Genomic DNA, 26406 nt, shown 5'->3' with positions numbered 1-26406 from the left:
GCCACTGGAGGCTGGCTTTGGCCGTTCCTCAGGCATCTTGGTCATTGTTCCATCTTGATTCCGTCAGAGTCTTGCTCCTGCCCCAACAGTTTAAAGCCTTTCTAGTGTAATTTTCCTGACACCCAGGTTCAGCTCAGCCTTCATTCTGAGGTTGAGCAGGGCACCTGCTGGGCAGCACATGTTGTTTCCTTCTGCAGATCAAATCACTTGTCTCTACAAGCTAATAAAGTATTCCTAGGTTTGGGGTAACCCATACGGCAGCAGTGTTATAGTTAATCATTATATACAAATCAGTGGCAATTAAAGCTAATTGGATATGCCCATAAAACAATATATCGGAGCTTGTTTCCAGTGAGTATCTGTCTGCTTATGGCAACCAAAACACTGCCTATAACCATTGGCCGGAGTTCCTGTTCACGCACGCACACGGCCCTCATTGTGGACAGGCTTTTCGGCGCATCCCATGTGCCAAGCACACTGTTCCCCGTGCTGTGGGAAATGTAGGCGTGACGAAGACCCTGTCCACATGGTGCGAGCACAAGTAAGTGCCAGAGGTGACCGAGGACAGACGCATCACAGCTGGGGATGTTTTACTGATGGTCACAAAATGGGAGTGTGGAGGTCGGAGGGGAATTTTATTTTAACCAGTCTGTGTAATCCCCCAGAAAGTTTGGGGAAAACTTACCACATACATAGAAAAGTAAAAGGAAATAAAATAGCAATAGAATGAGCCAAAGTACAGGAAAACAGACAAAGGAGAAAAAGCCCAGATCAAATGCACAGACAGTGGGGGATGTTTGCTCACAGTGCCTGCGCATGAAGGGCTGGGCTGCCCAGCTCAACCAGCTGAGCTGCTGCCCAGGGCAACACTTCATTCATAGTTTTACCCACATTAAATAAGGTGGTAAATGGAGAGGGGGAGCTCCGTGCCTGCTACATGGTGAGTCTCCTGTAAATACCAGCTACCATGATTTTCACTGCTATGTACAAAACTGCTTCCTGGTGCTAAAAAAAAGATCCTTGGAGGAAGGTTTTGGTTTTTGTTTTTTGTTTTAAAATCCTCACTTGAGGGTATTTTTTTCCATTGCTTTTCAGAGAGAGTGGGGGCGGGGGAGAGAGAGAGAGAGAGAGAGAGAGAGAGAGGGAGAGAGAGAAAGAGAAACATCAATGTGAGAGAGACACATGAATTGGTGGCCTCCTGCATGCGCCCTGACTGGGCTGGGGGTCGAGCCTGCAATTGAGCTACTGCCCAGGGCAATACTTCATTCATAGTTTTACCCACATTAAATAAGGTGGTAAATGGAGAGGGGGAGCTCCGTGCCTGCTACATAGTGAGTAGCAGGGACCTAAAGATAAATTCCACCATATGTCTCTGCCCAAGTTATGCTGCAGCGGGAACTTATTTCCAAAGAGGTGAGAGAATCCAACCCTGCAGGATGGAAACATTCCTTGACTGGAATAGAACTCAAGACCCTTCAGTCCACGGGCCAATGCTCTAACCACTGAGCAAAACCAGCTAGGGCAGGAAGGTTATGTTTTTAACCAAGATAAGGCAGAGCAATGGAAGGGCACATGTACATGTGCATATGTATGTATGTGTGTGTATGTGTGTGCAGATGTGCATGCACGTGTGTGATCATATGTGCATGTGCAAGTGTGTGCATGTGTACATGTGCAAGTGTGTGTTTGTTTGGAGGGCAGAGCAGGAAGCCAACAGCCAAAGATGAAATGAATGGTGAGAGAGGCAGTGACTTCATTCTGGAACACCTTGCAATGAAATATTTTTGAGACATCAGTGAAGTCATAGCCGGGCTCAATCTAGCCCCGGCTCATCCTGGCCCGGGTTTCTCTCCTAGTTCCAAAGGAATCGCAGCACGTCTGGATCTGGAGCACATAGTGAATTTTCGTCCACCAGGCGAATGCATGCTGAGAAGGTGCTTAGGATCGCTTTGCCAGGCTCTTCCCTGGAACTGGCGGCAGGAGGTTGTGTTGCTTGGGCTGTGTGTACAAAGCAAGGTTCCTGATTATGCAAAACAAAGCTAAGAGATGAAGTTCTTCATAGCACTTGGATCCAGCAGAATGTTAACTTTTGAATGCTTTTTTTATAACACATTTTAAAACACCGGGGACCTAAAGATAAATTCCACCATATGTCTCTGCCCGAGTTATGCTGCAGCGGGAACTTATTTCCAAAGAGGTGAGAGAATCCAACCCTGCAGGATGGAAACATTCTGGCAAAGAGACAAAACCCAAAAGCGGGGTGTGGAGAAGAGCTTTAGCTTTGTTTATTTCTCGGGATCCATTAATATTTTCTATGTGACAGGCTCTATTCCTGGAGCCGGGGATCCAGAAGGAGTTAAGACCAGTCTCTCCTTTAACGATCCCAGTTGGCTGAGGGCCCTGGGCGAGAAGGTGGCCAAGGGCTTAGCCAGAGGCTGAGTGGGACCTGTCAGAGGCCACTGGGAGCCGGGTCCACGAGAGGCTCCCCACTGCATGGCCAGAGCCAGGGATTTCTCTCTCTCTTTTTCATAAGCTGAAACCTATAATAGAAACGTGAAATCGCCTGATTTTGAAATGTTTGCAGCTTTATAAGGATGAAACCAAGTGTGTCTTCAGATGAAATTTGACTTACAGGCTTCCTGGTTATAAACCCAAAAGAAAAAATTCTAACCGGAAGCCTGGACTGCAAGACCGAAGCAACATGGGGTTTTGTGGGTCATAGAGACAGGCCCCATCCGCCCTGGGCTGGGGAGGAGGCCGCATGGACCTGGCTTCCTGCCGAGTGGCGCCCTGGGGAGCTCTGGCATTAAGCAAGCTGCCCCCTTTGGGGAGGGGGGATGGCGTTTCCTGTGGGAAAGGAAGAAAGGGGGGGTGGCACCATCTTTTAGATGTATGTGAGACTCTGGCAGGAACGACAGATAGTCTTATGCTAATTAATGAAAACAGATTTTTTGAAAGCCAAGAACGGATGCAGCCATAAAATGCTAAAGTGTCTTAAAATATAAATGGTGACATGGACTGGATCTCAAGATGAAGGATGGGCTTTCTTAGGGTGCCGAGCCACCTTGGGAAACGTCTTCACTTTCCTGAGCATCAGCTTGTCATACACCCGCCCAGCAGGTGCCCGAGGCAGGGACGACCACACCTCCAGCGTTACCCGCTGCTAGCCAGGGGGGCTCCTCTGCTCCGCTCTCCCGAGTGGGTGCCGTGGTGGACACAGGACTCATGCTTAAAACGACTCCACATCAAAGCTGTTTGGGAACGGGGCTCTCAGAAGTCCTGCAATATAGAAAAATAGTTTAACTAGCTTTTGTTTTACAAATGGGATTTTCCCCAAATGTGACTATGTAAATACCTCCTGTTTTTCGTGCAATACTCACAGACATCCTGTTCAACCAGAACTCCATGGAACATACATGGAAATTCTGCTTCCACCATACATCATTAACTTCGTGGTGAGATTCCTCTTCTAGACTTGGGGAAAGAGACCAGCCGGATTTTTCATTTGGAGCAGACTTGACCCCTGAATTCCCTTGAACTTTGTTTCTCTCATAGGTGGAAGAGGCACTGAGTGAAGTCGGTTTTCAACTCAAGGTGGACCTGCACTTTACAGACAGTGAACAACAGTGAGTGGCCTTGAAATCCTAACCCTCCCCAGCCCTTCCCCACCCCTGGAGCAACCCCACAGCCAGGAACCTCAGCACATCCTCAGAAATGCCTGGGATCAGCGGCCCTGCCCTCCACTGTCACACTGCACCCAGGCTGGTAGGCTGGGCGTGTCGCACGGTCGTGCCATGCCCTGCATTTGGGGCACAGAACACTCCTGGTTCAGTGCCCAAGACCTTCTCCACTCTGGTCCCTCCATACATTTTCACCACAGTACTCATTAGGTTTTTAGGTAATGACTGTATGCAGTGGCAAACCTCAAAGCCCCTTTGAACCGGAGGAGTGGGGTCTGCCAGGACCCCACAGCGTTGCGCTGATGCCTGCTACTGGGTTTCACCCATCTGACAATTGAAAGCCCGGTTAAGTGTACCCTGCTGATCACATGAGCAGGAGGTGACTCTCCCTTTCTCATTGCTTCTTCCTTTAAGCTTGTTCTGGGGCTGCCTCCCACCCTGGGGCGAGCTGTCCCGTCACAGAGCATCTGCAGGATTTGAGCGGGTAATAAGCAGTCCTTTTCTTCAGGCATTGAAAATCCAGCCAAGTGTACGACCAAATCTAAACTCTCATCCAATTCATAACTTCTTTGCCTTGTCATTGTCCCCTTTCTTCACCTACCCCAGCTCCAGGCTTTGTCTGAGGCAGAGGCGACATCCTGGGTCCTGGGTCCTGGGTCCTGGGTCCTGGGTCCTGGGTCCTGGGTCCTGGGTCCTGGGTCCTGGGTCCTGGGTCCTGGGTCCTGGGTCCTGCTCCTTCCCTACGGGAGTGCAGGCCTTGCAGGTCAGGCAGGAGGAGGGGGGAGGAGACTGTACAGGGCAGAGAGTCCCATATGATAAGTTCACTTGCAAACCAGGCTCTTGATTGGGGGGAACTCCCCCTTCCTCAGCTCTTGGGGTGTCTTGGGCATTCCCTGGAGATACAACCACTAGGCTGCCCAGCCTGCCCTGTGCTCCTGTGATACAGCGATGCCTCCTACGGTCGGTCATTCACTCCTTGCAGGAAGCTCTTTTGGAAGATTCTTCTCCAAAGAACCCACATCTGGCCCTTGGGAAATGAACACAGGGCTTTAACAGTCACCACACGGTGGTGGGGACCTCACCCCTTCAATGCGGCTCAGTCTTCTTTGTCCAACCCAACCACCCACAGCTTCTCTTCTGAGGACTTTTACAGAATCAGTCAGGTCCTCAGGCCCGTGTCCCCCCAACTCTAAGGGACACAAGGCAAACTCACTGGAAGACCCCTCTCATTAGGCTTATGATTATAGGGGGACACTCCTTTCCCTCTGTTCTATAAGCAGAATCGCAGTACACGCTGACCACTCTGCCAATAAACCCTCACTTCTAGTGTCTACAACATCATCATCAATACGTCAGCTTATCCTATGGAGAGTGGGGAGTTGGGGGCCAATGGGCTAGAGTTGGTAGAACAGCCCCCGAATCCCTGCAAAATTCAGATTCCTATTGGAACTTCTCCCCCTTCTCAAGGACTGTCCCATCCGAGATGTGTCTGATTGTTACAGGAGTTTCCATTACACGGGGAGTTGAATAAGGGGGATCTGAACCAGAGGTGGACCAGATGTCAGAGCCTCACGGTGTCTGTACAATGAGGACACACAACTGCTGGTGTGCGGATGGTCACATCTAGTCTCTGGGCTGTTGGGAGCATCTGCCCATGGCCATGCCATGCTGTCTGGCTCAACATCACAGATTCCTCACTCTTGTCTGGACCCCCAGTCCCTCTGGCCACCTTCTTTCCTCGTCACTTCTGTTTACCCCTTTGTGGGATGGTGGGTGCTTGAGAAATTTTATCTCCCCCACTCTATCCCCAGGAGTTGTTGTAACACCAAGTGGAACTCAGAGGCCCTTCAGGAGGGTGGCTTTCTTCCTGACCTGTAACTCAGACCTGAAGCCCCTGCCTCCGTTGTTCTCATGTTCTCATTTAACCATCTGGGATTTCTATCATTTACTTATTTCATTAACCCACCCCTGCGTTATCTTCTGCCCACTTCCTTCAGAGATACCCATAGCTCCAAGGTAGGCATTTCCAATGGGCCACAGACCTGCTACTGATTCTGATCTCACCAGCCCTCCAGGCAGCCTTAATGATAAATCACTGTGGGCACAGGAAATGGCACCATCAGTAGTTACTGGAGAGCCTGTGTACAGGAGATGGGCCCAGACAAAAGGCATGATATTCAGCAACCTGGGCTCTGCGCTCTTCACCTCTGTGACACTGGGCAAGTCCCTGACCTTTCCTAAATTTCAGCAGCCTCGTTTATAAAATGGGCATCACTGAAGAATCTGCACCTTGCAGATCTGTCTTGAAGATGAAGAGATGGTATCTGCAGCAGCCCAAGTGCATGGCCAGCTAGATCTGTTTCCTCCCCTTTGTGGCCACCGTATGTCATCTTTTCTTTATAACACGCAGCACTTAATAACAACCAAGCAGGGGTTTCCATGGAGTATGAGATTAGCTAAGAGGAGCAGGAAGACAGAGGCTACAGACAAATGGAAAATGCCATATTCTTTCATAAGTTGGGTGTAAGTGTGACAAGGCGTCTGTCACACATCCTGGGGTAGACATTTGGCTTTGGAACATGACCCAGCAAATGGCTCCTCTGAACCATGGAGGCCGGCGTGGGAACAAGGAGAGAAGCATAGCATGTAGTATCAGTGATGGAAGGGCTCCTGGCGTCCATATCCTCCAGAAGGCGGGACGACTGTGACCCCCAGGGACATATCTGTGGGCCTGAAGACACTTTTGGTTGTTCCACTGGTGGGAAGGGTGCCGTTAGCATTTAGAAGGTGGAGTCTAGGGGTGCTGCTCAATATCCTGCAATGCACAGGAGAACACCCTCTCCCTGACAAAGCATTATTCAGTCCCCAGAGTCTACGTTACTGGAGGTGAGAGACCCTGCTCTGTTCTAACCTCACATTAGTACTCGCTACTCTACAAAGGCTTATGAGCATATGCTTGACCTGGCACGGGGAGCTCACTCCCCTTATTCTGTCCTTGGACAGCTCTGCCTATCAGGAACAACTTCTTTCCTTCAAGGAACAAGTCACATTGTGGTGCCTGGTGTGTCTGGATAGGAGTTCACATAGGCAAGACTTAGTTACCTGTTTATCTCCAATGAAACATCTTTGTGTTTTGTGATTTGGTTTGAGTTTTTAGTTGCTTTATAAGAACCCAGCCTTTCTGCTCACAATCCTTCAAGTTTATCTCTCTCGTTTTCATGTGAGACACCCCCATGACCTGAGCTTTATCTCCACTAATCGGCTCTGTCCCTTTCAGAGCACAAAAGACCTGTCACCTCCTCTCTCTGATATCTTTACTCCCATCAACGTGGTTTAAGCTCTTGTTGATGTTTTTGACGCCTTTGCTGCCCCGACATGGGCTTCACCTCCTGTTATCCAAGCCCTGAGGATATTCCTGTGATTCCTACGAGCCCGTGTCTGAGGGGACTCACAGCAGAGTGTGCGGTGACATGGAGCCGACTGTGGTCAGGCAGGAGAGGGCCTCGCACTTCAGTTTGCCTGTGGCCTGGAACAAGTCATTCACTCGCACTGGTGTTGGCCTCATCCTGGCCCGTAACTGGACAATAATACCAGCGGGTGCCTCCTGGTTGTCATGCGGGCCCCCATGGGTCTCTTCCTGCTGAGAGGAGGCCGCTACAGTGGTCGCGTTGGAGTCGCGCTCTCCCCCGTGACCGGCTGGCGCCTTCCTGGAGCTCCTTTGCACACAGCCCGAAGCAACACGGATTTGCGGCAGCAACACTGCTGGGCAGGGCTTGGGAGCTTGCCACCCTCGCCTTCCTCTGTCTCACTCCCTCGTCTCTGGAGAAGTCTGTCCTCTGAACACTCTCTGAGCGTCTCTGCTCCACTCATGGAAGACCCTCCATCCAGCTTCCCAAGCGCTCTGGTTCAGAGAAGCTTGGGGAGCCTGGGGATTGGTTTCCACAGTGGAGATTAGCACTGGATGGCTTTTATTTAGGGAAAAATCAATCCCATTTCTATAACCGAAGACTATCGGGCCTTGCCGACTGGTTGGTTTGTCTCTTACGAGGCAGACTCATCCCACTTACAAAACGTGCAGCACAGGTGGGGGAGCCTTGAGGAAACTAACTGGTCAGGCTCCTCAGTCATTATGCTTGGGAGTCAGTCATTCAGTCAGTCAACTGTTCCTTTTTTCTCATTTGTTTATTTTTTTCAATTACAGTTTACCTTCAATATTATTTTGTATTAGTTTCAAGTGTAAGGCTTAGTGCTTAGACAATCATATACTTTACAAAGTGTTCCCTTAATATTTCCAATACCCACCTGGCACCACACATAGTTATTACAATATTATTGACTATATTCCCTGTGCTGTACTTGCATCCCCATGACTATTTTGTAGCTACTACTTAGTACTTCTAATTAGTACTTCTAATCCCTTCACCTTTTTCACCCAGCCCCTCTCCCTCCCGGCCACCATCAGCCTCTGTATCTATGAGTCTGGTTCTGTTGTGTTTGATCATTTATTTTGTTCTTTAGATTCCACATGTAAGTGAAATCATATGGTATTTGTCTTTTTCTGTCTGACTTAGTTCACTTAGCATAATATCGTCTAGGCCCATCCATGCTGTCACAAATGGTAAGATTTTGCTCTTTTAATGGCCAAGTAATATTCCCTTGTATATTTGCACCACAGCTTTTTTTTTTTTTTTTCTAATATATCTTTATTGATTTCAGAGAGAGGAAGGGAGAGAGAGAGAGACATCAATGATGAGAGAACCATCATTGATTGGCTGCTTCCTGCAGGCCCCCAACTAGGGATCGAGCCCGCAACCCGGGCATGTGCCCTGACTGGGAATCGAGCTGAGATCTCCTGGATCCTAGGTCGATCCTCAACCACGCCCAGCCAGGCCCCACTACAGATTTTTAATCCACGCATCCCTTGCGTTACTTCCATACCTTGGCTATTATAAATCATGCTGCAATGAACACTGGGGTATATATATGTCCCTTCAATTATTCCTTGTGCTAAGCAAACATTTGATCAATTCTACAGTTTGCCATGACCTGTGCCAGGTGTTGGGGATATGGAGATGAATTTGTCACATTTCCTGATCTTAAGAGGTAGGAGTCTAGTAGAAAATAGACTCACAAAGGCAGTGCAGTGCCAGACATCTGCCGGGAAATAAAGTGAGTGTGAAAGGGGGGCCAGGCGGGTTCCTGCTGAGATGGGCCTTGGAGGGTCTAGGTTTCCTTCCATCACTGACCGACCATGGGCTTGGTGACAGTGACAGCAGAGCCCGAGTCCCAGCTCCGCCGGGAAGCAGCTGTGATGTCTGTCTTCCCTTCTCCATGCCTTAGTTTCTTCATCTGCCAATCATGGAAAAAATAGTTTCTACCAGACAGTGTTGCAAGGGTTGGATGAGATGATGTATGCCTGGCAAGTGGCGGGGGTGGGGAGGGTGTGAGGCTGTCACTCAGACCTGCCTGGATGAAGGCAGAAATGACCCTCCATCACTCACCTGAGCTCACACGCTTGCCTTGCAGACTGAGAGACGTGGCGGGGCCCCCCGTGATCAGCAGCCGGACACTGGGCTTACACTTCCACCCCCGCAGAGGCCTGCACCACCAGGTGCCCGTCATGTTCGACTATTTCCACCTGTCGGTGATCTCAGTGACCATCCACGCGGCCCTGGTGGCCCTGCAGCAGCCCCTGATCAGGTATGACGTCACGAGCCCTGAGGCACAGGGTAGGCACGTTCTGGTCAGGCCACGGCAGAGGGTGTGTGAGACTCACGGAGGTGGCAGCATTGACCAGCACAGGCCAGAGCAGCTTCTCCCAGGCTGAAGGTCAGGCTCCGAGCCTCACTGAGAGGCAGGGGGAGATGGGCGGGGGAGCCAAGGGGACACAGGCCGGGAGCCCGGGATTGATAACCTGCCAAGCACAGACCAGACCTGAAGGCTTGGATTCTACACCTAGCTTGGCTTTTCCCTCACTGTGCCTATTTGAGAAGTCACATAACATCCCTGAGAAGCCCGATCTTCCTGTAACAGGAACCAACCGGGTCCTGCCCACGGAAGGTTTAGTGAGTCTCCCGCGGCACAGTGGCCAGGCAGGGGCAGAGCGCTGCTCCCTCTCCAGCTCGCGGCCGGGAGCGCAGACAGTTTCACCATCAGAGCTCGGGCTCCTCCAGGGATGGGCAAAAACAGAACCGTCTTCTGTTCTCTCTTCTGCAGGAAGGGTTTCTGTGTGTTGGCTCCCAGTGGCTGGAACAAAGCCATCCTTGAGAGTTAGAGGAAATACCTGTCAAAGAGGGCAAGCTCTGGTTTTTCTAGAGAGGCCAGTTTGAGGCATCAGTTAAATTCAATCAGAAGGAAGCAGGTGTGAAATTAAAATTTAACCTCAAAAGACACTTTCCTTCCCAGAGGCAGACTGAAGGAAAGAATCCGATTTTTAACCCTCAAGGGTACAGTAGGTTGTTCAGCTGAGGGATTCGTCTCCACTGGAGGCTGATCGAGACCACGCTTTAGTCAAATAATGAGACATTTTAGTTATTACTTTGCAATCTGTTCCCCGATCATGCCACACGCATCATTGCTCAAATATACGTATGCTATATGTCTTCTGGAATGTTCCTTCTAGCTAAGCTAGACGCTTGCTTCAAATTTCAGTTAGAAACAAACCAGAGTGGTGGTGATGTTACACTTCATTGAATTTATGGTATCAACAGTAGCTATGTAACTACAGTAATGACTATATCAGATTGTATTGCGTCCGTGGTATGATCGACAATAGCTACCAGCATTTACTGAGTCAGATACAGCACTTAAAGCTGCACTTGGCTGGCCTCATGAAGTCCTCACAACAACCCCCCAGAAACAGAGGCACCAGGATGTTTAAAAACTATTCCTACCTCCCAGAGCTGATAGGCACTGCTGCTGGGGCCGAACTCAGGCCGACTGGGCCCCCGGCTGCCTCTGAACCACTTGGCCACACTCTGCTTGGCGACATCTCTCGCTGTTCATCATTTCCACCCATTTTGGCTTGTAAACTGCATCGTGCTCACTGGCCTGAGTTTACCTCCCTCATATTACATCTGCCTCTCTCTAGACTAAAATGTGTTTACGGTGAGGGCCTCGCCTTAATCATCTCGCCACCTCAAGGCCCACCCACGCCCTCCATGTGGCAGGAGCCTAATGGATATCCGAATGAATGGACGAAGCAGAAATGTAATGTTAGCTTTCATCCCCTGCCAGTATGGAAGCAGACGTGTGGGTCTCTGGGGTTAAAACTGTTCACAGTGTTTCCCGAGCACCCACGCTGGAGGTGATGCCAGCTGAGGCGACTTACGGTCAAGACCTCCTTGCCCTTAGAGACTTTGACTCTCTGGGGGAGGAAGGCGCGCCTATGAAACAGTACTTACAGTGGAAGACAACTGACCATTAGGCTATTTAATAGAAGGGATCAGAAAGAAAGGACAGGGGTGTAAGTAGATCCCGTCAGTACATCAGCGGGGAGAACCGCAAAGGTAAAGGAAGCGGCGACCAGGGACCAAGGAAGAGAAATTCCCGTCCTTGCACTGGTTTCCCGACCCTCCTGCGACCTACCTTCGACGTTGCCCTCCCTCTGGCCACGTCAGCTGGCCTTGTGCTGACTTGTGGAGGCGCAGGGCCTACGTCGCCTGTGCGGCAGATTAATTACAGCATCTCAGCAGCCCTGCCACCGTGCTGCTTGGGGATGACAGCCCCGACGCCCGTGGTCCCGTTAGACCCACCCCTTCTGGAGGCTCCCACCAGCCCAAGGGGCCGACGTGGTGGTGTCAGCACTGTCTCCATTCGCTTTCTCCCTCCCCCTCTCCTCTTCAGCTTCGCGCGCCCGGGAAGAGGCTCCTGGCTTGGCAAGGGCGCCCCCGACGCGGGCCCGGACCCGCCCAGCCTTTCCCTGGAGAACCTGGTCTTCGGAGCGGGATACTGCAAGCCGGCCGCCTCGGAGGTAACAGCAGCGGGGCCGCGGCGGCTCCAGACGAGCCAACTTTGCTTCCTGGGGGTGTTCTGTGAGGGGCCAGCTTGTTTCAAACGTCCCACTAGAGAGTCTTTGCTCTGTGTCCCTCCCTGTCATCTATCAACCGTCCCTTCTTTGAATCCCTGCCACATCGATCAGACACATTCGAGATGTGAGGCCCTGGGGCAGAGGCCGGGGATCGGGCCTGCATGTGGCACCTCTTCTACCTGGTCCCTTGAAGGATGTGGTTCTCTGGGCCACTGGGCTTGTTGTGTGGAGCTCCCCCCAGACCAGGGGGGGCAACCAACCTTGAAAGCTGGTTGTCGCTGAGCTGGTTTCAAAACCTGGCTACTTGTCTCATTTGCTCGCTTCTCTGAGCTTCAGTTTTCCCACCTGTAGAGTGGGGTTGCTAATATTTAACAACCTCATGGGGTCATATGTGTGTCCTGGGCTGTCATGGATGTAAAGTCACTGCTCCAGTACTTGGTACTCAGTAGGTGCTCAATAACTGCACATCCTAACCTTTCCCTTGTTTCTTCCTGTGCAAAAACACCCATGGTTACTTTTCTGTGACGCATGGGGCACTGGCCACACACAGAACTATTCTGTTCATATTTCTCCTGAGCTAATCAGGGATTATTTTTATTAGGGACCTGCTCTGAAATAACTAGCCTGGATTTTTCAGAAAAATGGAACCAATAAGACATGGGTAGATAGATGGTATGATAGATGGTAGACAGTAGATAAATATAGAACATATATATATATATACAGGTATATGAATAAGAGCAGATTTTAGAGCCCAGAATTGCTTTGAGAGTGGACTCCACTGACTTGCAGCTGTAGGACCTCAGGCAGCCACTGAACCTCTAGGAATTGGTATCCTTAGCATGGTCACAGCACCTGGCAGAGAGTGGCAGGGAATGGAAGGCAGGGAGCCAGTGGCACAGTGGGCCTGTCTGTGTCCCCTCGTGTGCATGGCTGGCCTCAGGGCTCCAGTGAGAAGGCAGGGCCCTCCTGCTTCCTCTGCATTCCTGGAGCCAAGCACAGAGCCCTCACCATGAGTGGATGCCTGTGTGTGCCCAGATCATCCTGACCGCCTGCTGCAGACCTACCCCTGTTCCAGACTGCCTGTAGAGACTGAAGCCTCTGCTGTGACCGCATCACAGCCTGGCCTCACCCCAACCCAGTTCTGCTTCTCACTCCGCACATGTATTCGCCCTAGAGCTTCCCCAAAGGCCTCCTACCTGAAAATCTTAGCTCCTGGGATGGGGCATGGGACATCAGGATGTTGAAGATCATAGATCAATTCAAAGCATTTTTAACACATATCCCAATACAAGGGCCTTTGCTGGGGGCACAGGAACATGTGAGGATGCTGCTGCTCTGGCTGCCCTGCAGGAGCCCAGATGCACAGCTCCCTACACGTCGCCCAACGGCTCGTTCAGATGCCACTGCCTCTGTGAAGCACTCTCTGATTCCCTTCCAGAAATTCTCTCTCCCAAATGCTTCTTTCACAGTCAGCTCTAGGCATCTGTCTCTGAGTGGCTGGGAACAGAAGTCCGCTCATTGAGCTCCACGTGCCCAGGGCCCGGCAGCATGCCTGGCACGTGTGGGTGGTGCTCTAGAAATGTGTGTGGAACTAACGCCTGGTGCCAGTGCATGATAGTGTTCACGGAGAGGGCTGCTGGTGGCAGAGCTAAGCCACACACAGGCTTCCCTGTGTCCTCAGGGATAGAGAGCAATGGAGGGACAGGACAGGTGTCTCTGGTGATGAGAGTGCCAAGCGGGCTGCCCTTGGAGAAACGCTAGGCTTGGTGTAGGTGGCAGGCTAGGGGCCCTGTGACTCACTCAGCCCATCTGATCTGATGTGTCTGAGGAGGCTGGGCATGGCCCGGCCTCACCTCTACCTCTGAGACCACTGTGACAGGGGAGGGAGGAGATTGTGGCCTCAGGTGCCCGCCATGCTCGTGCTGAGACTTGGGGGGCTTCTTCTCACTGTGGAAACGTAGGTTCCAACTGAAATGGGACAGCTCCTGTGTTCCAGAGAGGATTTCAGAGTTAATGTGTGTAAAAACAGTACAGAAATAGACTCATAGCAGGCATGTGATATGGTATCTTTTTATATTTTTAAATTTTTTCCTTGGCTATTTTTGGGGATGTGTGCCAAAGAAGACGTCCTTGTCTTTTCCCGGAGTCAGATGAAATAGCTTATTTGTGGGTGCTCAGCTGTGAACTTGCTCTCGGGGCTCAGCACAGTGGTTTATTTTTGGGACCCAGTTCTCTTTGTACACTGTCCATCTGGGGCCGTCCAATTCTGTGGGCTCAGTGTGGCGCCCACCCCATCCTCCCACCTGACAAGGGCTTCCAGGCAAAGAATTACCGCCCCCTGTCTCCCCTGGGGGCTGCGCCTCCAAATCCCCAAGAAGCCAGGGCTTTAGCAAATCACACCGCAACCCGCAGACTGCACTCAGCTGGGGGAAGAGAGAGCAGGTGTTCCCCCCAATAAGGCTCTGTGTGCAGCAGCATTTGCAGAAACTCAAGTCTTCAAGCAGAAGGAGCTGACTCACAGGACAAGTCACGGGGAGGTGAGGGTTGCTGTGACCTGCCGTGTACCTTTGTCATTAGCTCCTCTCACCCTGTAGCCCCTCTTTCCCAGAGCTTCAGATTTAGAAGTGGAAGGAGGGCTTGTTCACAAGCCAGCAGCTTTGCCCTGGGGAATTACTTTTTCCTCTCTGGCTCATGGCTTATCCGGCAAAGGGGATAGTAATGCCCGCCTCGTGGGGTTGCTGAGATTAAATGAATAAGCCTATAAAAGCCTTGAGCTTAGAGCCTGGCATAAAAGTGGTCCATAAAACCCTCTGCTGGTATTATATTTCTTTTAGTTTATCCATATCAAATGATAATTAAATCGCATGTTACTCTAAGAGCCCCAGTGTGGTCTTGCGGGCAGGATACTGCATGAAGGAACTTAGATGTAGTTCTGTTCTTGGCTTCATCATTAACCTGCTGTGTGGCCCTGAGTCAGACACTTGCCCTCTCTGGGTCTCCATTTCCCATTGGCAGAGGTTGGATGGAATCGTCCTGGAGGCCTCTATGCTGTTTTTACTGTGATATTTCTGACACTGCCTGGTACAGCTGGGGACACTTGACACAAGCTTGATGTGTTGGTCCAGATTATCAGAGAAACACACACACTCATATATCTCAGAGAGAGATTCATTTATTTTAAGGAATTGTCTCATGTGATAGTTGAGGCTGGTTCTTGGGACGAGGTGGGGATGATCAGTCTTTTTCTATTTAGGTCTTCAACTGATTGGATGAAGCCCACCCATATTATGGAGGGCAAACTGCTTTACTCAAAGTCTAAAAATTTAAATGTTAATCTCATCTAAAAACAAACCTTTGCAGAAATGTCTAGAAAAATGTTTGACTATGTATATCTGGGTACCATGGCCTGGCCAAATTGATGCATAGATTAACCATCACAAGTAATAAATGCTCAGGGACTGACAGACTCATTGAAGATCAGGAATCCAGTTACTCCAAATCAGCTGAATCCCTTCTCCTTCCAGGAGGCTGTGCACCCCCTTTCTTTTCACTGAAATAAGTGGGGCTGCTCCACTGCCAAGGGTAGAGGGGTGGTAACCTGGCACAGAGATGCGGACTTTAGACTCTCCTGGTCTCAGAGCTCTGCCTCCTCCAGCAGGGCATCGGTGTGTCCATTCATGTAGTCACCCATCAGTCATGCATTTAGCCCTACTGTGTGGTAACACCTGTGTCCTGCAGGGGCTAATACCATGTGTAAAACTCAGTCTTGCCCTGGCGGAGTTGGCTCCGTGCTTAGAGTGTCTGCCCGCTGGGCTGAAGGTCACAGGTTCCATTCCCGGCCAAGCGCACGTACATGGGCTGCAGGCTCGATCCCCAGCCCTGGTCAGGGCGTGTGCAGGAGGCAGCCAATCAGCGTGTCTCTCTCACATCGATGTCTCTCTCTCTCTCTCTCTCCCTCCCTCTCTTCATTCCACTCTCTCTAAAAATCTATGAAAAAAATATCCTTGGGTGAGGGTTAACAAAAAAAGGAAGAAAAAGCTCAGTCTCTACTTTCAGTGGGCCATGCGACCTAGTCCTTGAAACAGGAAGTGATTAAAAATTAAAAATCTACAAGGCTTGGATAAAGTGTGTTGCCGATCATTTCAAGTCACATTATTTTCACCTGCTCTGCTCCAAGGTTCCTCGTTGCGCCGTGATGCACATGGACTCTGCCTTTCCCATCTTTCTGTTCATAGATGAAGACACTGAATCAGAGAGTGTTGTTAGATCTCTGTAGTCACACAGCTGGACAGGGCCCAAGCTGGGGTTTGACGTTTGTCAGCCGGTGGTGCCATCTCCCCACCCCTGCCATTAGCCATGAGGTTGATGGTTAACCTCATGGCTGACGGCATGGTTGAAACAGAGACATTGGCTCTTCTGCTCTGCCAGGCCAGGATGCAGTGCCAAGTGCTCACCCGTGTGTGTGTGGCACAGGGCCTGTGCTTGTTGAATGAACAAGTGCAGGAAACCGCACCCCGGAGCACATCTGAGTGCAGGAGAGCAGAAGCCCGCAGGTGGACTATTAGGCATTGACTTTGCCAGGGGGCCTGGTGCTTTGCTGGCCTGTACAGATGGCGGCGACCACGCGGGGGAGTGCGCGTGGCCAGAGCAGGCGACTCCAGCTGAGATGAGCTTGCTGGCCACCACAGTGAGGTCCCTCTGTGCTCTGCTTGCATCTGTGATGGCTCCCCAGATGCAGGAGTGCATGTCATTGAGACGGCAGTGCAGAATGTGCTCAGGAGCCGCCTCCCCTGCTTGGAATCATAGAACAGCATCACCCTCGAAAGGACCGCTGCTCCCGTCACACACTTGCACGGAGCGCTGGGCTTTACAAAGCCCTCCAGGCCGAGCCCTGGGCCGCGGCCGCCTCTCTCCAGGACTGGCGGCGTGGGTCTGGCAGGGCGAGGCGGGGCGGAAAAACAGGCCCAGAGCTGACTTCTGGGTGGGATCTCCAGTCTTCTTTTCGCTCCTTGCCCCATTTTTATTGGGTTCTTTGCATTTTACCTTTGCTTTAAATACGCCCGTGTTTATTGCCAGGATCCTTATACCCCTTCCTGGAGGAACTAGCGTCAAGTAGGTAAGTCGTAGATATTCATTACTGCTGTTAATATATCATGGCATTGCCTCTGTACTGTGATGCCTCCACGGGTTTATTTACTAATCAAGCACTTATTAAGCACCTACTATGTCTCAGCACTGTGCAAGGAGTTAGTGACAGAGCCGACGGAAATGGCGGCCTCCCCCCCCACCGGGGAGACGCCTTCATTTCTGTAGCCCTTGAGTTGCTGACACATAATAGGTGCTAAGTTAATGGATGCACAAATGAGGTGAGATGATAGATTGTTAAGTTCTCTCTCTGTATGAGGTGTGACCACAGCTGACTTAGGCTAAGACACAGAAGGCCCAGGGCCCAGAGAGAGCAATATCTTTAGAAGCCAGCAGAATGTTTTAACATTTTAAAAATCAGAACAAAAATTGGGCCAAACCTAATCTGGATAAAATTCATCTTTATTTCAATGCATTTCTACAAATATAATTTTAAATCTTTTTTTAACAGCTAAAAAGTGCCTGGTACCCATAAAAGTCATCATTTGGCTCTGGGAAGAAAGGTCATTTTTTTCTCATTGTTTTCCTGATTATAGACGTAAGAAAGCAGAGCCCAGAGGGCTGGATAATCTTTGCTGAGGGTCGGCCCTGTGCATTGTGGGATATTCCATAGCATCCCCCGCCTCTACCCGTGAGGTGCCAGGAGCTCTTCCCACTCAGTTGTGACAATCACTGCTCCTGGGGCGGAGCTTGGGAAATGGCTGTTCACAGTGTGTCTGTGCCACTTGTGGCTGTGTTTAATGAGGTGTTTTAAGGAGCAGGTGAGCTCAGAAAAGAATCCGCTGTCCTTGCCCAGCTGGTGCTGCTCAGTGGTTGAGCATTGCCCCTGCCTCAAGAGGTCACTGATTTGATTCCCAGTCAGGGCACAGGCCTGGGGTGCGGCTCGATCCCCAGCAGGGGTGCGTGCAGGAGGCAGCCGATCGATGTTGATATTTCTCTCATGAAGTTTCTATCTCTCTCTACCTCTCCCTTCCTCTCTCTCTAAAAGATCAATAAAAACATATTTTAAAAAGGAATGAGCTATCCTTGAGACAAACAGGAACAGGGTCAAAGTCTATGCAGAAATAGGGGGACAGGCAGTGTTGGAAAAGCTTATTTTTTTAACACAAACATTAAGATTGCTATGAAAACAAAACGAAACAGAAAAACATTGGGTGCCAGACCCCAGGCAAACTTCTCAGTTGGGTAAAGTGACAGTGACCCTGGGCAAAATCCAGTCAATGTCCCAAGTCTCCTGCATATCAACCCAGAAAGTTTCAAGTCAGTCTCCATCTAATGTATAGAGAGCCTGAGGAAAAAAAAAAATTTTGAAGAAACAAAGCAGATGTAAGAGTGCATGGAAAAGACTAGAAACAGACCAACAGCATCCTAAGTTTTTAAGAAAAAAAACTATTGATGAAACCACAAGCGTGGACTTCAAGACTATTTGGGAGTGACGTCAGCATTTGTTCCTCCTGTGCTCCAGAGCAAGATGTAGGTTTTGACCGCTGTGTGTCCCCAAGGATCACGCTCCCCACTGCCCACCTGTTTCCCAGAAGGCAGACCCAGGAACCACAGGTTTCCTTGATCCAAGGGAATGGACCAAGGAGTCCTAACCAGCAGCAGAATTTGTCTCTAATCAAGGAGCCCTTCCCACACCCAGCCCAGCAGGATTTCCAATGACTATAGACCTGCATCTGCTGTGTGTCCCCATTCGTCTCCACTCCTAATGGGAGTGTCCATGCCAGTTGCCCTCTCCCAGTTCTACCATGGCAGGTTAGGTAAGACAGTTCACTTAGAGTTGTAGGTCTCTGGTTGTTGGGCCAAGAAGAACCACATCTAGACGTAATGTTCACACCCCCTCCTGTTTCTCAGAAATCTTACCATTGGACTATGAAGCTGTGACTGCATGAGAGCAGGGCTGTTCCCTGGCATAAGGGTGTTCTAGGTGTAGGAGGAAGAGAGAAACAGAGAGCTGGTGATCAGAATGGCAGTGGGGGCAGAGATGAGCTATATTCTCACCAATCACATTTTCTCTGAATGTGCACATTTGGAGACACATTTCCAAGCCTCTCATGCAGTTAGTTTGGGGCCATGGGTTGGGGCTCCAGCCAGTGGAATACATAAGGTTCATTCCTTAAAAATAGTTTGCATGAGGCTCCAGACTGTCTATTTCATTCCATGGTGCCTCAGAGAACGTTCAAGGTAAGAGTGTCATGGATGGGAGGCCTCTGGACCCCTGAGTCCTTGCTTCTAAGAATTGCCCTCAGAAACTACTGACCCACAGTGTATCCTTTGCATAAATGATAACTCAGCTTCCATAGTTTATGCACTGAGAGTTCAGGGTAATTTGTTACTGCAGCACCTCCTGACCTACTCTGACTATAACTATGGGTCTCTGGACAAAGGTACCTGGAATTGTCAAAAACTAGAAGCCTGATGTGCAAAACCTGCGTAGAGACTGTGACGTGGTCTTGAGATGTAGCATGCATGGTGGGGTTCAGTATATAGCAAGCCAGGTCACGGAAGGTCTCCAGTACCAGGTCCAAACTTCCTTGGTGGTGATTCTTTTAGACTCAATTTCTAGCAAGCAGATGAAGAAGGTACCAAAAAGGACACAACACAGATAATGCAGAGAAAACACACATAGGATTTGAACTCAGTAACCATCTTCTTTAAGTCACTCCCCCTGTAACCCAGTTAATGAAAACACCCAGCCACGGACTGACTGGCTTTAGGGTGACAGTGTGGGCGATGTCCGCTTGAGTACGGTGAATGCGTGCACACGTGACTGCTTCTCTAGGTAGTGTTTGTGTGTGCATGAGACACAGAGCATCCTCACAAAGGAGCTCTGCTCTGGTTGGAACCCAATCAGCAGACCAGCGGACAGGCCCTCCCTGCCTCTCTGTCCTCGGTCTCAGATCTTCACTGGCCCGGGAAGAGCAGAGCTGCAGGCAGGGGGCTGGAGAGAACCCGGGGAGCCGGGGGTATTAGGGGCCTCCTGATGCAAGAAGGCAGCACTTGAGGCCTAGCTGGCCTCTCCTCTTCTGCCTTTTCCCAAGTCTTGCCTGGACTAAAGGTACGCTTACGTTTCAGGGGAAGAGGGGGAATCAGAGACAACCGAAAGGCTGGCGTATCTGCCACTCCCCACCCCCCAGTAAGCTGGCTCAGGGGAGTCTGTCGCTCAGCTCAGCCTGTCAAACCTTCCTTGTCAAACGCAGGTCTACCTCCGCCAACATGTGCCTGTCAAGCTTCGCAGCTTCTCAGCTCTCAGGAAGCTTGTTAACGTGGATATAGACATCAGAAGTCCAGCAAATCTGCGCTTTTCAGTAGCTCATCGGTGGTACCGAGATAGCAGCGACAGGCAGAGGGAGCCTTTCCCAGAGCTGCCCCTGCAGTTGGCAACAGCCCAGTCATTATCAGCCAGCAGTGTCCCCCGGAACCTCCTGGGGAGCCTTTTTATGATATTGTGCATATCGGAGCCCCATTCCGAGAGTCTGAGTCAGCCCAGCTGGAGCGCGGTTTGGAAAGCAGTCTTATAGGAGTCTCCCCCAGGCAATTCTGATGTACACCCCCCAGGTGAGGCCTGGAGTGGACCAGAAGGTGCAGACTGGGAGTTGGGTGCACACGGGTCACACCAGGACCTTCCACTCCAGTCCTTGAGCTCACCGGCTTTCTGAGTCGGAGGTGATGCTCATGTAAAATGTGGGCAGAGAGTCAGAGCTCGGCCCCATCGTTGGCTCAGCCCCACAGGGGCTTTGTCTTGTGTCTGGGAAGAAGGCAGCAGAGTTCTCACAGCCCTGCTTCCGCACATCCTGCTGGGTGTTGCGGGCTGAAGCATCCCTTCCTCCCACCCTCTCCTCTGACTCCAGGCTGGCTTAGGAACCCCTTCTCTGGGCCCAGGTACCTCCATGCTCACTCCTCTCATTGAACCTCTGTATTTCATTGTTGTTTTTTTCTAGCCACTCTCTTACTAGACTTTGAGCTCCTAGACTGGGAACAGTAACTAGTCCCACTGTGTAGTTCTAGACCAAGAGGTGCCTCAGAAATGGGCCCCAGGTGGACAGCCACCCCCAGATGGCTCCTGACGCTCTCTGTGCTGTGTCCTGTTTAATGTCCGTGACCACTTTCTGAGCTAAACATCATCACTGCTTTTTGGACATAAGGAAACAGGCTTAGAGAGGTGGACTGACTTCCCTCACATCACACAGTGGAGAGTGGCGTGGAGAGCCCAGTGTGGCACTCTAACGCCTGCGTGCCAAACCTAGGAACCTGCATGTGGAAGGAACGAGCGCCGGGTCCCCACCATGAGCCTCCCGCACTGCCACGCCCTGTCCCTCCCTGGCCTCCCTTCCCCTGCACCTTGCACTGAGGGTTCTTCCTCCTGGACACAGCAGGAGTGCACCCTGAGCCATCTGTACTTGTAACTGCTGCAACGGAGCAAATACAAACCCCAATTTGAGCATAACTGTCATCCAGTAGCTCAAGACTGAGGAGCACGCTTATATTTTCTGCCCTGGCCTTGGAGTAAAGAATCCACATTTCAATTGGACTCTGCCATCCACCATCTTTGGTCCTTGAGTGTAAGTCAGGGAACCATCTGAGCCTCACTTTCCTCCCCATGGTCAGTAAAGTATCAGGAATGCTTGCCATCACCCAAAGGCCAACACCATGGCACCTTTGTGACGAAAGCCACCGGGGCAGGTTCCAGGCTTAGCAATTCTAGAAACTACAGGAGAACTGGCTACTGTGATCCGTCCCCCAAATACCAGCCTGTTCTCTCAATCCATTTTCTATCTTCCCTGAAAAATGAGCAGGACCAAAGGAATATTCCAGACCCCACACTTTCTGTCTCCAGTGTTCTGCATAATTGAATATATTTGATAGTTTCTATCATCCTGAAAAATTACTTTACAAATATTGAAATAATAAAAGATCCATCAAAGCACAGTGGTGTAATATTACCTTCCGTTCCCATGGCAACCAGATCACTAGTGTTCGGCTGGGTGATTATTAATGGCATTTGCCCAGAGACGCGTGTTGGGTTGGCTCGGGAAGCACGCACGCTGATTTATCATCACCTGCCGTGCGTTCAGCTCATTTCAACTTATGTTTATTGTGGGGATTTTAGAAATGGTTTTATTTTCTGGTTTGATTCAATTTAAGTTTTCAAAGGGCATATTGCCAGGTCTGGTGAGCAGTTTCTTGGCTGTGTTCCTTGGTCTGGTGTGTGTGTGTGTGTGTGTGTGTGTCGGGAGGCAGGTCATTGAGCGGGATGAACAGGATCTCCAGGGCGTAGATTCAGTGGCTATAGGACACTTCAGGAGGCAAGAAACCCAGTCCCCAGAAAGGAGAAAGGAGGGGGGTGTGTGCTGAGCGCCTGCCACACGCTGCACAGAGCTCGCTTTCCGCACCCACGATGCCTCCCGAGCCCCTGCCGCCCGCGGACATCGTGGGCGCGAGGCCCGTTCTACACCTGAGGACGCTACGCATCCGAGAGGCGGGTGTCTCCGTATTGAGAGTTATTTGAACCAAACTTCTAGCCCAGCTCTAGATAATTCTGAAGATTGTTTTCTTCAAATCAGAGCCTTCCTTCAAATTAGACCATAGAAATGAGGACATTCGTCAGGAAAGCGTGTGGGGTTCTATGATGGTCTGACAGCTGAACTTGCTGCTCTGAGTGAGTTGTGGGATGTTCTTAATTAAATATTAAGAATGCAGTGTGCCTACTGCTCACAAAATTGCTGAACGTTGCTCCCAGTTTGGGGAATTACTTTTAATGAAGAACAAGTGGCAGCGCAGGGAGAGACGGTGGAAGCGCTGAGGCCGCGAGTTTGACGCGCTCGGCAGGGCACTCGCGGCCGGCGGGGGCTTTCTCCCTGACCCCCCCCTGGCTGAGGGGCATTCACATCACTCACAGGCCGCCCCGCCCCACGGCACTGCCCCAGAAGGCCCGGGGCACCGGGGCTAGGCACGCAGGAGAGGGGCCTGGCTCCCCCTTGCCTCCTCTTTGCAGCCCAGAGAAAAGGGAGCTTGGGTTTGTGCAGTGAGGTTGCCAGCATGGGGGCCAGTGTCATCACCCTCCCGCCGGCCCTCTGACCTGTCCCCGCTTTGCATGTTAGAAGCCTGCCCCCCTCCACCCCTGCACACGGGCTTGCCTGCCCCTGCTGTGCTCCCTAATGCAACCATCCAGCCTCTGTCAGGGCTCACTCTTAGCCAGAGTCTCTGTTAAGTGCCTCCCTCCCATTACCTGCTTAGCTGCCCCTTCCCATGTTGCTTGAGTTACTTGCTCTTGTTATTTTTGTTTTATAAATGATCACAAATCCACAACGGGCTGTATGCCATGGAGATGGTGTCACTGTATCCAAAAGAGTGTTACCACATAATAAGCAGTCAGTAAACACAGACCAGCATTAAAATGAAGTCAGGTGCCCCAGCCTCAATTAGGAATATAAATGTGATCACTTTGGTGGTTGTACGTTTAACAACTTGATCTTGAACTTTGAGGCAAATGCAGCTACAAAAAATGTGCAGCAATATTTGATCGCAACATGGCCATCAATGTAATCCAAATTTTACTTAAAGTGTGTTCAGATTCTTTTTGGTCTATTAATTTTGATAAATATTTTTGTAGGAAACTCTCAATTCTTGTCGCCACTCTGCCTCGTTGTCCATGAAATAGGTTAATAATGACACATTTTACAGGGTTGATTTAAACGTTCAAAGTAAACAATGATTTATTATGCAGAGACTCTTATTTTGGTTTTGCAATTGCTATGATCATGCCAATAAAAACCAGACACACTTTGAGCTGGTTTTATAGAGAACTAAACAATCTGATATGACAGGGTCGGTGCCGTGGGCTCTCGCCTCAATCTCTCAGAAAAGACTGGATTGTTTTTTGCCGGGGTCAAGGGAGAGCCTTGTAGAGGGGTCAGGGCTTGGCAGTGGTCAGGAGTGCAGACTCTGGGATCAGGCACATCTCATTCAAGTCACAACTCTGCCCTGGATGGATCTGACTTTGAAATGAACAGTCCTCCTTTCTGCCCCTCCTCACTCTTGGACACCATTCTGGGTGCTCTGTGACCCTAGGATGTAGAGTTTAGGAGGAGCCTCCTGGGTGTGTGAATGGGTGCCATGGGAATGTAAAGCCTGTTTTCAGTGCCTGCTGGTTTGCTCTGGTCTACTTTTCAGGTTCCCTAGAGAATGAACCATATACTGGAAGCCCGCTAGAAGTTCTAGGGGAGAGACAAGGACCAGATTTGCAGGAGAGACTTCAGACTCACAATAGGAGTAATGAGAGATGCTGATGCTGTGCCTTCTTCAGTGTCCTTTGAAAGAATTCAATACCCTTCATAATTAAAATCACAAAAGCATAGAGTTTCATATCTTTAACACAGTATAGTGAACCTCACTAGCCTCAAAAGTAGACACAATTATAGGGGTTACAGCATCCCAGGGCAGTGTCAGTCCCAGAGATGGACAGCTCACTCCCTTTGCTGAGATGTCTCAGTCTATGATCTTGGAACTGGCCTCTCAGGGATGGGAATGATTATTGCTTGACCCTTCGCATGCTGCATAATTAATCCCGTTATCTGATGGCCAGGCCCAGTCCCCTGCCATTTCACTGTCCCTGTTCTCACTGTCCTGCCCTCAGCTTAGCAGACTTTGATCTGGTGAATTCAGAATAGAGCCCTGTGGGATAACAGCAAGGCCCTGCTGCTCGGGAATTCTGGACTCGTCTCTTAGCAATTATGGCACCAAGAGCCACTTACTTAACCTCTCAGGGCCCAATCCACTTTTGTAAATTTACACCATAGGTTTCAATTTCCCTGAAGGTTTGGAGGACTAGATGTAAGGATTGCAAGACACTGGCGTGAGAACACATGCCCTCCCAGCCCCTGTGACAGGGTCATGGGCACCTGTTTTGCCCACTTCTTGTGTGTCTCTGGGTGCCTGGAAATTGATTCTTTTTAAAAAAATATATGTATCTTTATTGATTTCAGAGAGGAGAGGAGAGGAAGAGAGAGAGATAGAAACATCAATGATGAGAGAGTCATTGATCGGCCGCCTCCTGCATGCCCCTGACTAGGGATCGAGCCCACAACCTGGGCATGTGCCCTGATTGGGAATTGAACCCCAATCACTTGGACCCTAGGTCGACGCTCAACCACTGAGCCACGCCCAGCCGGGCTGAGAATTGATTCTTGATCAGCAGGATGTATTGGGCCACCCACCACTCCAGCTGGTCTATATAGTATCATCTCCTGCCTTTCTCTCCTAGGCTCATTTACCTTAGACGCACACCCATGAGTATTTCCCTGCACTTTATTCATTTGTTCACTCTGAACTTTATTTCATTTGTTTATGAAAATTCCTGTGCTTGGCCCTCCCTCTCTCCATCCCGTCTTTAAAGGTTCAACTGCAGAGTCACCTTTTCCAGGAAGCCTTCCCTGCCCACCCAATCACACATTCCTAGCGTCCTAAGGTTTCTTCTAATATGACACCACATTTCACCACAATCATGTGTTTGTGCCCCTGGTTCTTCCAACTTAAGAATATTTTCCTCTGGGGGTTGAGGGGTGAGAGGTGGTGGGAGGGCAGCGAATGTTAATCTCTGGAGCTCATGTGCTTAGCATATAGGAAACACCAAATATAGAGCATTAGGATCATGATGATTAAATGGAATTGAACTGACCCCATGCCTTGCTGAGGAATATAAAAAAACTCAATGGGGCTCCCAATCATTCTGTAATATGGAAATACAGTTATCTACAGTCAAATAGATCAATAGTGACAACAAATGCATTTACCCAAAATACATCATAGGCATTAAGGAAACTCAGGGGATGGTTGTAAATTATTCAGAGTTAATATATCAACTTATCTAATACTAATGAGTTGTTGCTTTTAAAGGTTTAAATGGGTCCGAATCTCTTGGGGATGTGTGAATTGACCAGTTCACAAAGAAAATGCCATCACTTAAGTATCCGAGTGGAAGGACTCATGTGGGATTTCTACTGATAATGATCATAAGGCTAATAGGCTGTGTGTTTGTTGTGTTTATGGGAAGTTTTATGCTCACTCTGTTGCCCAGTGAGGGCAGCTCGGGCCCTGTCCAATGTGCTGAAGCCGATGAGTCACCGAGGCTGAACTTGACACCCACCTCAGATTATTCCTGTAATTCCAAGTCCACTGAATTTTTAGGGGACTCTGTCACTTTGCCCCACAGAATGGAAGTCAATAAAATTGGCCTTGCAGTGCTTTTTGAGCAAGCTGAATCAAAAAAGTATCCTTTAAAAATCTCTGCTTAAAACAAGCTTATACACAGAGAGGAACAAAAACCACGTTTAGGAATCAGGAAGGAAAACAGTGAGCAGCAAGGATGGTTGGGGGCTGATTCTGAGCCTCACAATGTGCACTTGTCTTCTGCACCCAACAGAGGGATTGGACACTCAGAGGGAGATAGAAGCTAATGCCTATGAGGGCAGGTCTGCTTCCAAGGAGCAATAAGAAGATGCAGTTGTGAGCAGGTAACAGGGCCAGAAATAGGGAATTTGGGACTGTTCA

At 50.0% G+C, this 26406-nt stretch overlaps 1 protein-coding gene across 1 annotated transcript in view; it reads left to right on the top strand.

Moving 5' to 3' along the window:
• The window catches only part of FAM135B (family with sequence similarity 135 member B), a gene marked incomplete at its 5' end in the record, with an annotated part of 108315 nt that overhangs the window by 56217 nt on the left and 25692 nt on the right, over positions 1-26406 (top strand). Inside the window, 3 exons of the mRNA XM_081116418.1 lie at positions 3556-3626; positions 9207-9380; positions 11526-11652. Of these exons, the coding sequence (XP_080972544.1) occupies positions 3556-3626; positions 9207-9380; positions 11526-11652 (372 nt within the window). The remainder of the gene's footprint in view (positions 1-3555; positions 3627-9206; positions 9381-11525; positions 11653-26406) is intronic.

This window comes from Miniopterus schreibersii (genome assembly GCF_964146895.1).
Source record: "Miniopterus schreibersii genome assembly, chromosome: 17".
NCBI lineage: Eukaryota > Metazoa > Chordata > Mammalia > Chiroptera > Miniopteridae > Miniopterus > Miniopterus schreibersii.
Note: the sequence above shows the minus strand (reverse complement) of the source record. Positions and strands in the feature narration are given on the sequence as shown.